The sequence below is a fragment of the Xenia sp. Carnegie-2017 genome, unplaced genomic scaffold, assembly GCF_021976095.1.
Source record: "Xenia sp. Carnegie-2017 unplaced genomic scaffold, XeniaSp_v1 HiC_scaffold_13, whole genome shotgun sequence".
Classification (NCBI taxonomy): domain Eukaryota; kingdom Metazoa; phylum Cnidaria; class Anthozoa; order Malacalcyonacea; family Xeniidae; genus Xenia; species Xenia sp. Carnegie-2017.
In genome coordinates, this window is record NW_025813436.1 from 8,855,320 (window position 1) to 8,873,360 (window position 18,041).

Genomic DNA, 18,041 nt, shown 5'->3' on the forward strand with positions numbered 1-18,041 from the left:
ATACGTCACAATTCCAATATTCCTTCACCACAATACAAAGAAAAAGTTCAACACGAAGATCGTTCAAATTGACAAAAGGCCATCACTTAGCTTGATAATGACTTTGAAATAAAGTCGAAATATTGCTTTGAATCTTGTCTTATGCTTGTATAACTCGAATCTTGAGTTTACAAGATGATGTTTTTTGGAGTGTGTTTTTTCCTTTTTTTCGAAATTGTCGGCTGGAAAAGGATATTTTCAGTTTTTTACCTAACTTCTCTTTAGTTCTATTCCAATCTTTCCACAACTTTCCTTTTTATCTTTGTTTCAAATTTCACCTTTAGGATACGACTTCGGTGGCATTCTTCATGATATCTCACCTGTCAAATTTCAAAATTAGCATCTTTTCCTAGAGAATTTAAGCATGTTCATTGGCGAAATACTCTAAAAATGGTCAATAACTTCAATGATAACTTTTCAATTGTTCTTAAGTAGTGTAGCTAACATTACTATCTTTCATTGGGATCAATCAGCCGTCAACATTTTTCAAGGCTTACACGTTTGAATTTATTTATTCGCGACAGGAGAAACTCTGCCTGAACCCCACTCCACTCAAAGATTTTTTCGGTGTTTTCGGTTAGTTTTTAAAATTTGTGCCCAGTTCTATTTATTTTCACGCGGAACAAAAAAGGCGCCAATTTAACTGAAAGTCCAACGTCCAACATGAACCAACATTTTCATATTTTTCATATATCTTCAAAATTTCTGCTCAAAAGAACGCTTTTTACCAAAAAAAAATAAACTAAGGTATAAAAAATACCCTGCTTTTTCTCATTTTGCCATATTGTTGCTTTTCACATAGAATTTGTTCAGATTTTTGCGTTGAAACAAGAAAGATGTCGGACAAGAAAGTTTGTCGCTAAAAATATATCCATTCAAGACATGTTAAAAGTACAAATATTTAACAAAGTTTCGCTTCGAAACAACCCAAATGCTAACAGTAGGCAACACACTAAAGTAAAATTGTAAGAAAGACATTCAAACATGAAAACTTGTCGCTTTTATACAGACAAGGTATTCCAGAAGCAAACACACCGACGAAGACGCGGAGTGAAACGCCGAATTTCACAAAGAAAACTGACGAAAAGATTTACATGTAACACAGTTCGTAACAATACATCAAACAAGGCTATTGTTATCGAATTCATCGACATTCGAAGTACTTTTTCAAATATTTAATAAAAAATTCCCTAACGTAACTTACCTTTTACTTTCGAGTCTTTGGGGTATCTAGTGGTGTGAAAAGTGATTGACGTTTATTAGAATTCATTTGGTGGTCTGATTTCATTGGATAATCTTGACAAACATTGTTATTGGCGAGCTCAGTTCTGATTGGCTAAAGTATAAAATATGCTATCCCAGTTGAGTGAGATGGTAGTCTGTGTTTTCTCAATATCTTTTTTGGAAAAAACTATCTTACACATAGTGAAATACTATCTTGCACAATTTTTTCTTTAGTTGCAACTTGCAAAAGCAATGCAAACACCCCCCAAATAACTAGGGAAAAAACATTTGTTTGTGGTTTCACCTGAATTTTTACTTTCTGTTAAGGACGCCTATAATAGTTCAAGGTCAAAACCAAAAAAATCGATTCAGGACAGCACCCTGTCATTCACGTTGAAAGTACCAACGAACAGCAATTACATAAACCATCATGCTTAACTAGTAGTTTCACAACTGCTAAAAGAAGATACTTGGTTGTAATGTGACTATCGTGTATTTTTATTCCTACAGTGAAGGTCGTATGTACCCACTGTATGTACCATAGATGTGACTAACCAATTGACAAAACCTAGTTACCAGTCTTTTGGTAAAGGATGCTCAAAATCTCAAATCCGATGTCGATTAACTGCGATTAACTCGATTTGTAAAGCCACACCATATGTGTAAAACGTAAAACTGGGGTAGTAAACTTGTAAACCATCATAATATTTGCCAGAAAACGAAGCATATACTTACGTCGTGTCCCCAGCGATTGTTTCAGTTTAGTTTTCCTAGAAGGCGAAGATAATGGTATGTTTTTTGAAATCATTTCATTTGCTGTTGAGGCATTTCTTTTGTCAATATTTCTTATTCAATTGTAAACGAATGGCTTGATTTATTGATCGTGAAATTCTTCCTTAGCCTAAAGCAGCTAAACTGAAGGTCAGTGAAAAAGTCATCCATCCAAAGTCTAGGAAAGCGGCGCAAATGATTCGTAATGCTCAACGAAAGGATAAATTAGAAAGGTATTTAAGTGTTGTTACAGGTGATGTGTTTACACAGTGATATTTATAATGTGTCTAAAGACTTAAAATACTTGCCTTGAAAGTTAAAATATGTGAAACCACAGCCTGTCTGTTTTCAATAAGTTGATTTTACAATTTATGTTGTTTAACCGTGGGATGAAGTTATTTATTTATTATTGCAGGAAAAAGTCTGAAAAGAAAGCTGCACAGCAGAACTTGGCTGATAAAATAAAGTGGTTTAATGAACATATGAATAAGAATGCCAAAAGTTGTTCCATTAATGATGTTCACAATTTAATTTTCTTGTATGTTTTGTATTGAGACATCAAGTACATCGATTTCTTATATACCATCCTTACTATGACATAAGTATAAGGAGATCAAGTACATTGATTTCTTATGTACCATCCTCACTATGACATAAGTATAAAGAGATCAAGTACATTGATTTCTTATGTACCATCCTCACTATGACATAAGTATAAGGAGATCAAATACATTGATTTCTTATGAACCATTACGGATTTGGACATATGTTCAAATACCTACCAAATATCTCAGTATGACTGTGATAATGCTGACATATAGTGAGGAGTGTTTGAGAAGGACATAATAAAATAAATAAAATATTACAGGATATTAAAATTTTTTTGCATTAGCTGAATAAAACAATCTAACATGCATAGTGTTTTATGTGAAGGTATTTCAAGAGATTTGATGAGGAACTGGAACAACTGAGGATTGGCAAAGATTTTAAAAACAGACAAGTCATTACTGGCAGTAAATTTTCACGGGAAAATCACATCAAGCTTGTGTTGGAAAAAGAGCAACAAATATATACATCAAGTGGACTTGGTTAGCCATTCAAATTTTGATTTGATAACTTTAGTCAAATTTTACTCTTAAGAATTTGCATTGTCTTTAATTTAAGTCATAATTTTCTATTTTTAAGAAATCCCTGACCTGACATCCTGTGCAAATGTTGAAATATTAAGGTAATAACTTTGTTGAGAGAGACACATTGTGTATTGATGGCATAGTTGAGTCTGTTAAGTTAACTATGTGGAAAAAACTCTTAAAATATTCCCTTCTGCTACATGCAGTGCACACACAAATGAATTTTCCCCCTTTTGTATTGTTTTTCAGAGCTTGGAATGGAAGTTTGGATTATATACCAAAGATTAAATTTAAGCGATTTCAGAGGTTGGAATGAAATCCATTCATTTGATCGTGGTAAAGCCTTCATCCAGTGAACTGTTGATTTGAGTTGAGATTTATGGCGAGAGTAGATATTTTAGAACTATTAGAGACTCTACTCACTGAAATCTTATGCATTTTTGTCAACTTTTATTAACAAGAATGAATGAACTGCAAATAAATATTGAAACAGGTATATTTTGCTTTACCTAAAATATAACATGCGTTGGTGTAAATAGTGATGAATGAAAAACAGAGAATGAGAACAGTCTTTACACTATCTAAAATATAAACTAAGATAACGTGCGTCAGTGTAGGTAGTGATGAATGAAAAACAGAGAATGAGAACAGCCTTTACACTATCTAAAATATAAACTAAGATAACGTGTGTCAGTATAGGTAGTGATGAATGAACAACAGAGAAAGAGAACAGTTTTTACACTAAAATATAAACTAAGATAACGTGTATCAATGTAGGCAGCATGACAAACGAACAACTTAGTTAATTGTATTTCATTCCGCGGGTCCTTGGAACAATCAACGAAGTGTGTAAAGTCACCTGCAGAAATTGATCACTGGTCACAGTTTGAATTTTTTTTCTTTAAAATGACTGAATTAAATGACTGATTAAAGAAAGTTTGTATAACATCGCCTGGCACAATTAAAAGAAAGTACGTATGTAAACTCAATACTTTTGTAGGTGGAAAATTTTGTTTTTGTTCCCTCACAATTTTTTCCTGCTTGTTTGATTTTTCTTAAAATGTAAGCAAATTCGTTAACAAAAACAATTGAGCCAAACCATATGTTACAGAGATCGTCTGTCTTTGTGATTTTTGAGTAAAGTAATTAATTGGAAGCGAAAACTGCTCTTGGTTATTGGTTACATCAGAATTTTCGATTTTTGTAGTCCTGACACTCAACATGAATGTGATATGTTTTTCGCTTATTACTTTCACGTGTTTCTATGCTACAACCCAAGGTATGATAAAATTTTGTTATAAATTGGTTATGTGCGAACTGTTCTACTCCGATCTGACACGAGATTGATCACTTGTTTTGATTATTGTTTCAAAGCAATGGACTCTATCTCTAGCATAGATAAAAGCAATGCAGTTATTAATGGCATGATTGCATATTCCAGCTGAAATATTTCGTGTGCGTCAAGATAACATTGAAACTAGGAGTAAAAAAGGTGAGTCAATATATTGGAAGACTGGAATCCCTCTTGTGTTTGAAAAAAAGAAGAATGGTTTTGTAAGAACTGAAATCCCGGAACAACGTGATCACGTGGACAAAGAAGAAAATGATTCCCACATCGACAAGTCAAAGAAGAGTTATAAATTGGAAAAAGATAAGAAACGAAAAAAGAATCCTGAAGAGTTGGGACAAGGCTATGAAAAAATAAGTAATTAAATTTCCGCGTTAACATGTAAAAAAGATTATAACACTCTACTTGGTTATGATTTAGAGGAAACAAAATATTAATTTCAAATTCTCATTAGAAGACATGGGATCAAACAACATAGATGACGACAATAAGAATGATGAAGTTCTTAACAAAGGATCGAAGAAGATAAAAAAAAAATATGACAGTAAGACGACAAAAAAAGGCAAGAATTCGCTTAGCTTGAATGGAGAGTTTCCTCCAAATGCAGATGAAGTGAAAAATTTGCCTAAAGATGAAGAATTGACTCCTCTGCAAGCGGACAAAAAGTTGGAAGAAAAAAGTAAGACGAGTAGTTAGCATTACGCAAAGTACGTAAGAATAATATCAGTTATGTACATCTGATAAAGTGCAATTTTTATCGTTAAGGGAAAGGTTACGTACATTTCACAATTATGCAAAAATTCAAGCCGGAGTTAAAATACAAAGAGTCAGCAGCCTATAAAATCTTAGCAGGGAATGTGATGAAAGATGTGAGTGAAAGATGTGATGAAATTGTGCTGATACTATTCATGAATTTTTACATGTTTTATAGGTGAATCGAGCATTGAGAACTGCAAACGTGGTTCAAGATGTTTTATTCAGGTATCAACTTATTGATTTTGATACATGATTGATTTTGATACATGATTGATTAATAATATTGTATAATCATGTTTAACGATTCTATAGTGAAGCAAAGAATGTTGGTGCTCCTCCTTATCGATCCAAGGTTGAAGTTTACCTAAAACTCAACCACATTAACTACAAAAAATTAAAAAAAATGGTTGATTATGGATTGATCAATGGAATGATAACAATTCCTGGGTCATTTACTTCTTAAAGATGGAGAACAGCAATGCTTATAAAAAGTTTTAAATGAAGAGAATTTGAAAGCAAATTAAATGATGATGTTGAAGCAGAAAACATGATCAACATACTGTTAATAAATTTTTTGGCATTTCTATTTGGATGTATTTTACAACTGTTGATGTGAAATATATCGAAGAAATTATCATTACTCTGCCTGTTAAACCTTGTATATATTACTGCATATTGCAAGATGTAATGGAAAAAACATTACATGTGTGCTAAACCATATAAATTTGATAATGAAAGACAATGATTCAGGAAATAAATGATAAAGATTAAACATCTTTGATAAATGAAAATAGCTCACGCCAGTGACATTCTTTATTTTATTTCTTTTTGAGAAACCATACTTATTTATCATCAGATTTAAGAAGTTCTTTTTGTTTCTCTGCAACCCTTTCCATTCTTCGTTCTCTCGCTGCCTTTGATTTCTGTCGACGTGCTTCAGCTTGATCACTAAAAACACAGAACCATGGGGATGTGAGAATACAATTCAAGAGATGTTATGTTACTGAAGCCCAGGACCAAATAGTCACTTGATATGAACATTTGGCCTTAGACAACTTCAGTTGTTAATATATGCCTACATTGCACACCAATCTGACACAGACAGTCACTATTGGCCGGCTTAATAGTAGGCAATATAAAAATCACAAAAATACTTCAAAAAATCTTATGTTACACACCTAAGTAATTTTGCTCTCGCCTTCTCAGCTTTCTTTTTATGAATATACTCCATGAGCACCCTTTTGTTTTTAAATCCATTTCCTTTTGCCTTTAAGTACAAAACATGGTACATATGAAGGTCAATCTTTTTTGACTCCCTGTATTTACGAAGAAGACGACGTAGAACTCTCATACGCCTCATCCAAATCACTTTTTCAGGCATCCTAGCATTCGCTGTACCCTTCCTTTTGCCATGTCCCATATGACGTCCTTTTCGGCGAGCCTCATCAGCTTTTTTGACACGAGAACGACTGTGTACAATTTGAGGCTTTTTAATGATCAAGCCATCTTTAATCAGTTTTCTAATATTTTGCCCTTAATGCGAAAATGTCAAGAAGACATCAAAAAAGTTACATTTCCTGCAATCTAATCACATACTCAAACAAATAAATTTGCCTCATAATAGATAAGGTTCATCATAAGTTATCAGTATGTGAACAGCAATGTTTTAATCATTGGCTTGTTAGGTTTAACAAAATGAAACCTCACTTGAATTTGCATTTGCTATTTCACTAGCCTCATTTGGATCCAACCAAACCTTTCTTTTGCCACATTTCATGACACTGCTGGCCAGCCTTTTCTGGAGTTTTAAAGAACTAAAAAAGAAGTAATTCAATAAATGTTTCGGGTATAAATAGCTTTTCATTTATAGCAGTGTTTGCTGAAGATATTAGCTGTTAATTTTGCAATAAACCTGATCATAAATGGTGCTCGTAGTTTCTAGACAGCTTTAATTCAAGGACTGGTGAATTTTACAAATTACATTTGTCGTGCGCTGGTAAAACACACCTCAAGCTTCAAAATATTGCATAGCTTGTAAAATTGGATAGCAGCACACTGGTAAAGTTGACGATAATAAAACAGAAAATTTTTCGGTAAATAAGACATTTTGCCACACATTATGGTGATATTTTCTTAGCAAAAACAGGAATTGTACTAGGAAGAAAAATAATCACACTATTTCCTCACAAAAATGAGAAAATATAAGCGCTCTTCTTTCTTTACCTCATGATTATTGAATTTTCGTTGAAAGAGAACGTGTAGGGAACGCACCGTCCCATAGGTCCATGCGTGCTCGGATTTCTCGAGTAATAAACGGCATACCACGATGGCGAGTTCACGAAACATATACGTTTGACGGATGTTAAAAATATGTATAAAACGTGGTCGAAAATTCTATGTGGTAAAGAATGTTAAACTTATAGTAATTATTTCAGTGAATATGCCAAAATCCAAAAGAAATAAGCTAGGTATGTTGCTTATTACTTGATGTAGTTTGAAATATTCCTCATTCATGTGGTGATTTAAAGTTATTCTTTAAGTTCAGATTTGACTTTGACTACTGACAGAGTCGTGACCCCCCACCCCCCCTGTTGCATCTCCATCCTTTCTGTTTCACTGTAGAAGAAAACTTGGATTAATGGAATTAATCAGTAGTTTTTGAATTGTGGTCATGTACTCGTTGACTGTTGAATGATGATTTGTAACTTTTGATGCACTGTCATTTTGAACACTCATTTCTTCTTGAATGGTTATGTTCATCAGACATTTGTTCTCAAGGGGGTCATCAGTTACCTTGAATGTGAGCCTGTGGAAGTGTTTAATGGTTTATAAATGTTGTTCATGGTTCTTGAAGTAGGATCATTTGGTGAACTTGGAATGTTGTATACATGTTATGTAACTTGTGAAAATGAATACAGTGTGATCTTACCAACAAAATACTTACATGATTTCAAAAGGGAATGGAACTGCAAGACACACAAATGTTGTAAAATATAATTCTATGCAAGCAGCAATCAATCCTACCAAACCGGCCATATGAATTACATTTTACAATAAAAATATTTTTTAGTGTCCCTCACACAAACCAAGAAAAAAGGGTTGGAATTAAAATCATCTTTAATTAAAGAGGTAATCCTATTCAAACAAACTGAAAGCATTCCTCCTTTCTCACTGGAATAAAAACTTGGCTTGTAGCAATGAATGTTGGATTCCATTTTATAATGGCAGACTTTGATGTCTTGTACTGTGAATGAAGTTAATTAATCACATTTTTAGTAATTTTATAGATCATTATGATGAAGCATTTAGTACCACATTAATTTTAATTTGTTGTTGTATTTTTAGGTTCAGGAATGTGTTGACAAATATGCACGCATATTTGTTTTTTCAGTTGAAAATATGAGAAACTCAAAACTGAAAGATGTACGAAATGAGTGGAAGCACAGTAGGTATTGAAAAAGAATTAAATACTTTATTTGGCCAACTGGTTTTAGGTGTTCTTATAGGAGTTATCCAGTACATAAGAAACAAAACATGTATCTTTTAATATAAACTGGTTTTTCTTGAGGTTTTTCTTTGGTAAGAATAAAGTAATGATTGTAGCACTTGGAAAGGATAAACAAGATGAATACAAAGACAATATATCTCAAGTGAGCAAGGTATGAATGAATTATCACTGATTGTAGATTCATTTTATTCAAGCAATTGCTTGAAAATATGGATTTGACATTATGAGATTAAGAATTGTACTTGTTTACAGAAATGTATTAATTTCTATTTGCAATATACTGTGTAGTGTTTGAAAGGTCAGCGTGGTCTTTTATTTACAAACAAAACAAAAGATGAAGTATTGAAGTAAGTGTATGGATAGTACTTGCACAGGAATCAATATTATTTCAGTGTTTTTTATAATTTTGTTAATGAAATGCCTTATTGTGTAGATGGTTTTCTGAGTTTAAAGAGCTTGATTATGCAAGATCAGGGAATATTGCTACACATGCTTTGAAATTGAATGCAGGTAAATGCTTAAGCATGCTTTAAAGTTGTAAGTTTTCGATGATTCAGGTGACTGGAATATACATGAAATCATTTTAAATTTTGTTTTGTGAATTTTTGTTGTATTGAAATTAATGAATGATTTTAGATCATTCATATTGATAAGATTCAGTGTGCGAATTAGTTCAGGAAAAACGATGTGCAATTTTTTTTGACAAAAGTGTTTCTTTAGAGGCATAATCAAATCGATATTACGTTAATTATTATACAGTGCTAATTGCTAAATTAATATTTTTAAACGTGAACAAATTTATATGATTTACAACAGTGTTTTTCGTTACAACCGCTAATCCAGTTATAAATGTATGAGAGAAATTTTTTTCGCATGTTATTCTCTCGTCTTTTTTTGTGCAAACTTTACAGCACAATAAATTCACAACTTGGACATCATCCTAGTAATCAAACGAGTCAGCATTTGATGTTTCCATCCATTTTTTTACTGTATTAACTTTGCTGGTAGCTACAACCTTTCGACGAAAATGGCAAGAAAGACAAAAGTGATAAGAGAATAACCGAATATACTTTTGCTTTCTGATTATTAACAGTAACATCCTCGATGTTTCCTTACGATAGAAAACATCATATTTATGCTTATAAGCACAATGTATGTAGACTGTTGACAGACTTCCCAGTCTCAGTGACAACGTCTTTGAATTTGATGACATTGTGTCAATATGGATTTTAATGTCGTGCAGCGCACTCGTTTATAAAGATCAGTAAAGATTAAGCTTGAAAACTTTCTTCAATTTATGTGGTAGTAATCAATAAAGAAGTTTTTGCATATCGTTTGAAAAATTGATGTGCAATTGTTTTCATTTTAGCTAAAACGATGTGCAAATTGCACATTGCACACCGTTAATTCGCACACTGATAACATTTAGACCATATCGATAGGATATATTCATTAATACATGCATATGTGGTTATTGAATTAATAACTGGGATAAACCTTCACTATTTGTTCTCATTTAAATTGGAATCAGTTGAATTAACTTTCTCATATTTGCAGGACATCTAGATCAATTCACTCACTCAATGGAACCAAATTTACGACAGCTGGGTCTTCCAACATCGCTGCAAAAGGGTAATTGTCATTTTTACAAATTTTAATGTTGTTGAAGCCTTTGCTCATGTAATTTTATTGGCGTAGGTAAAGTCGTTCTTCTTCAAGATCACGAAGTTTGCAGAGAAGAAATACCTTGACGCCCGAACAAGCTAGAATACTTGTAAGCCTTTTCCTGCGCTATATTGAATAAAAAAAATATGATTTGAAAGGCTTATTTTTAAAGTAGACTTTGTTCATGCATTGACAAAAAACACAGCCTTGATATTATTTCATAACGTTTATTAAAGAGCTTTCGTGTGTTTTTTTCAAAACCTGGAATTTTTAATTTCTCGTTTCTCGAAGTCTTTCACACCGGACAATTGACTCATAGGAATGATCGCTGTCGACACGACTTTTAAAAATTGTTTTATTCCTGTTTCAGAAACTAATGGGAAATCCAATGGCGGAGTTTTATGTCAGTTTGGTTTGTGTTTGGTCAAACGATGGTACATTTGAAAAACTTCTGTAGCGTTATTGCTGTACCATGGTACTGGCATTTCTTACTTAAATGTGGACGATTGTGTTACCTGAAGGATCTGTTCACTTTTTTTCTTTGCTGCAATAATACATCATCCTTTATATATGGCATACTGACGCAAACCTTGGAAAGAAATTGACAAGAAAGTTCATTAGCAGTTGCAAATCTTCAACAGATTTCTTTTGACACAAGAACATTCACACATTAGTTCAATGTAACTTGTTGAATTTCAATTCTGATAAACACATTTATTTCCACAGTGACCTTGTGCTGCATTAAACAAAACTATAAATCGATAATAATTGTTTTTTGAAACTCAATCATAAAATTTCTTTAACAATTTTAACATTTCAAAACGTTCAAAAGTTCATATTTACAAACATAACAATATTTAAAGTACATATTTCTCGTATAATACTTTGATTATTAACGTTATGTACACACAGATGATCCAAAACACTATAATGCCTAAATTGCATTCCATATATAGCGTATGCTGAACAGTTTTGGTTTTGTAGTATATTGTATAATACGTATCGCTTTTTCGTCATCGTACAGTATATATAGAATGCATTGAGGTATCGTGTTTATGAAAACAAAACTTTATTTTAACAGTTATCTCATCTTGACTTGACCCTTAACTCTTTACATGGTTTAAGAATAAGTTCCGTGAAATAACTATCTTCTTGCATTTACGCATCATGCACTGACCAAATTGCCTTTTTTTGAAACATTTTCTATTTTCTCATGAATAGCTGACTTAATTTACAGCCGAGCCTAAATGAAACTAGTTACTATGTATGTTTGGCTAAACTACAACTAAAATATTTCATTCACAATTTTTCTCGCCACATAAAATATTCACGTGAGATAACATTGATCTACCTTCTGGTAATATATCAGCAGCGTAGCCAACAATTAATTTTTCATTTATCTTTAAAAGTCTATTGTTTTCGCTTTGAGTTTGCACAGAACATTTTGAATGGCTCGAATATAGAACAAAATAGACAGGCAACACCACTGAATTTCTTTATAATAGCCCAAACGCAGAGTGAGTGGGACTCGAACCCACGACCAAGTCGCTCTGACCACTGAGCTATCACTCCAAATTTGTGGTAACTTGTTCAATGAAACAAAAAAAAGTTATAGGAAAGCTAGCAGCTAGCCGTTGCAAGTCATGTCACTTGTGTCAAAATTCGCGTGAATATTGTATATGGCGAATTCTGTTTTGAGCTATTTAAGTTGTTTTACATATTAAAAAAAAAGGTAAATAAAAACCAAATAAACATATAAATCATGCAGTGTTATAATTCATTAAAGAGAAATAATCAACTCTGTCTCATAAACCCTCTCTTAGGCACGTAGCCAGAACTAGTCATATATTCAATTTGTAATCCATAAAAACAATGGATTAGAAAAGAAACACATTCGGCAAGTCATGCATATATGAATATGCCTCTACCCAAATTATCGTTCTGGCTACAGGCTTGCCCTCTCTCCGCGATTTGTTTTTGAGACATTGAGAAATATTTCATTATACGGACTGCTATGTAATAAATTATATTACGTAGAAGTCCGTGGTATCTTCTCGTGTATTGGAAGCTTGTTACGAATGAAGAAAATAAAATTGTCTATCTTAAAACATTATACGTAGTATAATTTGGCTAGTATTTTGGGTTGATGGAAAGATATTTTTATTTCATGGGTGACACTGTTTGTTAAACGAGCTTAGCTGAAACCAGGCTAAGAGAAATTTTTCTTCGATATAGCGAATCAAACATCAATTAAAAATATCACGATTCATTTACTCAAATACTTTAAGCGACGTACTCAAAAGAATCGATCATGATGATGATGATTTTACCAATATCTTCGTCCAAGTTTTACCAACATGAAGCAGTTAAGTTTGCTGTCATTTCTTCTTTCATGCCATGAATATGAAGAACATTTAAATCGATCCTTTCAATTTTTGCTTCTTACGTCAAAGTGGACTAACTGAATTTGAAGCCTACATTTTCATTAAGTAAGACATATTTAAATAAATTCGCGATAAAATGTTCATTTTTAATTCAATATTTGAGATAAAGAAGACAATTTTACAATAATATTCATTAAGAATTTGACATGAATTCAAAATATCACTGTTGTAAAATTGTATCCCTTTTCTAAAAATATTAAATTCAAGATGAACCTTATCTCCGAAGTAAATTTTCTTTCAGATGAAAAGTACGGATTTTGCACAAAATTCAATGAAGCCTCTCTATTAGATCATGGGCTTGGATTCGAAAGTTAATATGCAGCATTATTTTCATGACAGATGCAAGGTCCACACACACCAGACGAGGTTTACTAACGTCATGCGAGCTTCAAAAATTTGCAATTATGAATTCGCATCGCGTTGGTAAATCACATCTGGTGTGTGTGGACCTTCGACCACAAGTGAGCTATCGGCTCTCAAATCTCACAAGACATTTCAAAGGCCAATTCTCCATTTTTTAAAGCACAAAGCCAAGCAGTTCTCACTTGAATACAAAACGATGACATGAAATGACAAAAAAGTTTTTTAACTGGCAGTAGAGCCCACGATGTGATAAAACATTAAACGCTTTTTCCCTTTTTCATTCAGATCATTAAGTAAACTTTACGTTTTACCAAAAGCTTACATTTCTCCAATAATCTGTCGTTGCCCGGGCAAATGGTCGAACTGACAGCCCTGAGAACCTGGTTTTATTAGCTTCTCTGCATTGTTCCTGTGGTTTCACGAAAAACAGACCAGAATATTTCATGAAATTCCGCATTTCCTCAACAAAACGCTCGTGATTTCCACGATTTTTACAAAACTGAGCTCGTCAAAGGACTTGAATGCCTCCTTCACACAACGTCACGCCAATATAGTTGCCAATACGTGTACACATGTTTTAAGATAAGCCGGGGTTAATCGTTTGAATATAATGAATCTTCCATACAGTCTTGTACGTGACTTTCAATAAGATGATATGGATAATGTCGAGAACAATATGGACATTCAATAAGTGTAGAAGAAGAATCTGCTGTCGTCGAATTGCCATCATGTCGTAAGTTGTTAGATTCATTTCTAGCGCTATCTGCAACAACGATCCCTGGTGATGTGAGATTCTAAGTATAAGAAATAACGTAGCATATTGAAGGAAGCAGTATTACATCAAGCAACAATGCATGTGATGGCTGTGTTTGATTGAAACAATAGAAAACTTCACATGCCTTACATAAATATAGTGAAATCATGCTTACCTGAAATGAATTCATGCCAGCTCCTAACGGTAATCCGAAGGCAGTTGGGAAGCTAGCTGTAGCCTGAAGTAAAGAAATAAAAATTTCAAAATTGATTTATTTCATATGCTTGTTTATAGGTTTCGAAATGTCAATTGACATTTTTAAATTGTTGGCTCAAATTGTTAAAATCACCTTAGGTCTCATGCGTTCTTCTTGCAAAAGGCTGTTCACTTTTTCGGTCTGAAATGAAATAACAATTTAGAGCTTTAAACAAATTCTTATATAAAGCAAAAATAGTACTAATATTGCAAATGTTAGTTCATGCAGCAAGGAGTATGGGGAAATTTATTTATTTGTGTGTGTATGTATATACGGATTTTTTGTCCCTTTTAAGCATCTTATGATTTGGCCATAACATGTTCTCTTAACACATCACTTGAAATTTTCAGTAATAATTAAGTTCGAAAGGCATGACAAATTCTTATTTCTTACTTCTCTTTCAAAGCGACGAGCAGTGTTCATATGAGATTGATTTTCTCTCTTCAAAATTTCATTCTCTTTCTGCAGCGTCTCATTCTTTTTCCTCAATTGTATTTTTTCCTCGTTTTCACGACGGAAATCATGCTCGTGGTTCTTAATCTGTAAAAAAGGTGGAATAACGGCATGTTATTAGTCCTGTTCATGTGTAAGAAAGCAATTTTTTGCAAGTCGATATAAACAAAAACAGTTTGTTTTATACTTGTTTACACAATAAATAAATATTAGCTTACTGAATCTCGCATCATGATCAACATTGCTTCATTATCCTGCTCTTGAACACGCTGACTTTCGATCTTTCGTTTTAATGATGATATCTCTTCCTCTGATTCTTGCTGTTTAGAATTTAAGCTGACGACTTGATTAAAGAAACCAGTGCATTTTTTCTGTAAATCAGTACATCGCTTAGATACATTATTCAGTTCTTCTTCACTTTTCTCCTTTCTTTCATTTGCTTTTTTCAATTCTTCTTCAAGATGCTCACTTTTTTTTAACGAATCTTGTAATTTCGTTTCAATTTCCACAATTTTATCGTCACGACTTCGAATGAGCTCATCTTTTTCGCGAATTTCTCTTGTCATTTTTTCCACTCTTGCATTGAGAACATCTTCGTCAACCTACATATGCGATAATTTAATAAAGACATGAATAGAATGCCATCAAAACACAATCAACATTTTTTCAAAACGTTTAATTTGTATTTTGCCGCTATTCAAACATTTGTTCGGTTCTGTTTTTTTAACACCATAAATTAAAATATTTTCCACAACCAAAAGGGTACGTTGATTTCTAAGAACCAAAGGTACGGTGCTTTTTTAGAACAAAGGATATAGTGATTTTTCATAACCAATGGTATAGTGATTTCTTAGAACCAAAGGTATGGTGAATTTTCAGAACCAATGGTATAGTGATTTCTTAGAACCAAAGGTATGGTGAATTTTCAGAACCAATGGTAAAGTGGTTTCTTAGAACCAAAGGTATGGTGATTTTTTAGAACCAATGGTATAGTGGTTTCTTTGAACCAAAGGTATGGTGAATTTTCAGAACCAAGGGCATGGTGATTTCTCAGAACCAATGGCATGGTGATTTCTCAGAACCAAGGGCATGGTGATTTCTCAGAACCAAGGGCATGGTGATTTCTCAGAACCAAGGGCATGGTGATTTCTCAGAACCAAGGGCATGGTGATTTCTCAGCACCAAGGGCATGGTGATTTCTCAGAACCAATGGCATGGTGATTTCTCAGAACCAAGGCTATGGTGATGAACATGAAATGGTAACTAATTTCATGTTGAAGAAAAAAACAGAAGCAAAACAAAGATATGGTGTTTTAAAAGATACGTGCATGTAGTCCACATACTGCGTTGTACATGAAGTTTATGATGTTGAAAAAACGGAAAATGGACACATTTTTTTACTTGCAAAGTCCACAATCAAAATGAAATTGGAAAAAGCAAAGACATAACTCACCCTTTTTTCTTCTTCATGAGTCACATTCCTAACATTTTCTTTCCCATCAATAACATCATCATCATCATCAAGTTCGCGTGAGGCAATTTTCTTACCTAAACCTTTGAGACGTTCATTTTCTTTTAATAGTTTTTCGGCAAAATACTGCTTGGCATTCATTGACCTTTCTATTCGAATCTTTTCCATTAGGAGATCATGAACTTTTATCATTAGTTCATTGTCCTTGCCATTCAGTATTGACTGTAATTCATCTATTTGGTAGTTCAGCTGACTTATTTCGTCTTGAAGTCGAATCACCATTTCATATAATTCTTTGTTTTTCTGTTAGCATGAATGAAGATACAAACTAAAATCTAGTTAACCATATAAACCAAATGCTGCAACAATGACCAACCTTGCAAACATTTTGGTGCTCCATGATTGCTATAGTAAGTCTTAACCATAAAATATTTATTCTTAACATAGACCTTACAAATGCATTGTAAGCCCTTTCAAGGTGCCATAGGTGCCCATTTTTTCGGCCATGTACAGGGGCAAAGCTAAAACGCTAATTGGGGTTGGGATGAATAAACATATATACAGCTCTCAATTAGCATTCTTATCCAACCATATATTGCATATTTCCAAGGTTTAATATTGCTGCATAAGGAACGAGATTTTCTAAACTCAAGAGTGTGCAGGGTAACAAGACGTGGGCAGAAAAGTTGTGTCCCCCCCCCTCCTTGTAATGGTGCAAGTAGGAAGGGTGTGAAAAAGCTAAGGAGTTGGTTGCATTTCCTTAACAACACAATAGAACAATGCTTGCTAATATGCTGACCTACAGGAATTATTGTTATAACAAGAATACACCCTAATGAGGAAATGTACAATATTGGAACCGGTAAAACAGGAAAAAAAGGGAAATAACCTCTGAATCTTTGATAGTGAAAGTAAACAAAATGCATCATGGGAACGGGGAATCCCAACATATTTTAAATTTTAACGATATTTTCAACCAAGGAAAGCTGTTCTTTATAGTTAAATTTCTCGGTATCATACGATGTATTCTCTGGAACATTCACAGCATTCTTAGAAATAAGCGAACTATAGCTAGATTAAAGCAATTTTTTAAAATTCCAAATCAATAGTCAGTATTTGAAGACATAACTAACTTACTAAAGCAATTTTATCGCCACCCAGACCTGTGGCGACAATGTGATCCAGTGCTTCCCTTAATTTCATGTTCTCCTGAGTAATTCTGTTGAAATCCTTCTTCGATATCCCAGGGTTTACGACATCGATTTTAAACGCCGATTGTGGTCCAATGCCTAGTTTTTTTTGCAAATACGCAATCCTTGCCTCTGCCTTGCTGAGACCCGTCTCCAAGTTCTCTGCTTTTGTTTGCCAGTGAGCGCGTTTCTCTTCCAATTCACTGCAAATGCGAGTCAAATCTTGTACACCTTTCAAACGTTCATTCTTAACCATAAGTTCACGATGTTGCATAGTTATCACACGCTTCAAATCGTCTACGTTTAAATCTTTTACAATCGACATACTTTACACTGTTAAGATGATATCACAAGGTTTCTGTTAAAATGTCTGCAATTTTATACTCTGCAAATATAAATTTACCCTCATTAATCAATCACCTCTACAAAAATTCCCAACGGCTTACGCTTGTAGCACAGAGAAATGTATCTTTCAATGTGAAACAAAGCCCTTAAAGCAAAGGGAACTTGTGAGTTACGTGCGGTTATACACAGACTGTAGAAAATTATAATTAGACGATGCCTTCACTTTTATTACTCATCAGGGATTGACCTTGAACGGTAGTCAAACCAATCAAAACTTTCAAATAACTATTGTGTCAGGGGAAAACCCAAACCTCCAAAGCTGGA

General features: G+C 33.4%; 5 protein-coding genes across 9 annotated transcripts; 3 read left to right on the forward strand and 2 right to left on the reverse strand.

Annotated features, from left to right (window-relative positions):
- Positions 1-1,908: 1,908 nt before the first annotated feature.
- On the forward strand, positions 1,909-3,660 carry LOC124447454 (translation machinery-associated protein 16-like). Its single transcript, XM_046998390.1, has 6 exons — positions 1,909-2,052; positions 2,164-2,267; positions 2,450-2,572; positions 2,968-3,122; positions 3,220-3,262; positions 3,414-3,660. The coding sequence occupies exons 1-6, from the start codon at positions 2,050-2,052 to the stop codon at positions 3,478-3,480; spliced, it is 495 nt and encodes a 164-aa protein (XP_046854346.1). The 5' UTR covers positions 1,909-2,049; the 3' UTR covers positions 3,481-3,660.
- Positions 3,573-6,059, forward strand: LOC124447415. 4 transcript variants are annotated; one of them, XM_046998329.1, is made up of 7 exons: positions 3,573-3,657; positions 4,372-4,443; positions 4,606-4,869; positions 4,967-5,191; positions 5,278-5,381; positions 5,444-5,493; positions 5,581-6,059. In XM_046998329.1, the coding sequence occupies exons 1-7, from the start codon at positions 3,597-3,599 to the stop codon at positions 5,729-5,731; spliced, it is 927 nt and encodes a 308-aa protein (XP_046854285.1). In that variant the 5' UTR covers positions 3,573-3,596; the 3' UTR covers positions 5,732-6,059. The 4 variants fall into 4 exon arrangements, with proteins under 4 accessions (XP_046854285.1, XP_046854294.1, XP_046854311.1 ...); XM_046998338.1 differs by having other exon boundaries at positions 4,970-5,191; XM_046998355.1 differs by lacking the exon at positions 3,573-3,657 and adding an exon at positions 3,979-4,139.
- Positions 6,060-6,072: 13 nt separating this feature from the next.
- Positions 6,073-7,536, reverse strand: LOC124447440 (60S ribosomal protein L19-like). The gene is made up of 4 exons (XM_046998363.1): positions 7,492-7,536; positions 6,976-7,082; positions 6,447-6,801; positions 6,073-6,216 (listed from the first exon to the last, which is right to left on the reverse strand). The coding sequence occupies exons 1-4, from the start codon at positions 7,494-7,496 to the stop codon at positions 6,111-6,113; spliced, it is 573 nt and encodes a 190-aa protein (XP_046854319.1). The 5' UTR covers positions 7,497-7,536; the 3' UTR covers positions 6,073-6,110.
- An 85-nt stretch (positions 7,537-7,621) lies between these two features.
- Positions 7,622-11,206, forward strand: LOC124449264 (mRNA turnover protein 4 homolog). Its single transcript, XM_047000205.1, is given in 10 exon segments — positions 7,622-7,736; positions 8,339-8,397; positions 8,614-8,717; positions 8,837-8,927; positions 9,065-9,123; positions 9,210-9,286; positions 10,334-10,408; positions 10,475-10,513; positions 10,516-10,550; positions 10,812-11,206. Coding segments are annotated over 10 exon segments (735 nt in total). The 5' UTR covers positions 7,622-7,627; the 3' UTR covers positions 10,899-11,206.
- On the reverse strand, positions 11,116-17,903 carry LOC124449252 (trichohyalin-like). 2 transcript variants are annotated; one of them, XR_006949360.1, is made up of 8 exons: positions 17,320-17,903; positions 16,165-16,485; positions 14,930-15,313; positions 14,652-14,798; positions 14,352-14,399; positions 14,178-14,240; positions 13,571-14,042; positions 11,116-12,915 (listed from the first exon to the last, which is right to left on the reverse strand). XR_006949360.1 is itself a non-coding variant. In XM_047000194.1 (7 exons), exons 1-7 carry the CDS (start codon positions 17,695-17,697, stop codon positions 13,842-13,844), a joined length of 1,542 nt encoding a protein of 513 aa, XP_046856150.1. In that variant the 5' UTR covers positions 17,698-17,903; the 3' UTR covers positions 13,451-13,841. The 2 variants fall into 2 exon arrangements, 1 of the variants encoding a protein (XP_046856150.1); XM_047000194.1 differs by lacking the exon at positions 11,116-12,915 and having other exon boundaries at positions 13,451-14,042.
- Positions 17,904-18,041: the final 138 nt, after the last annotated feature.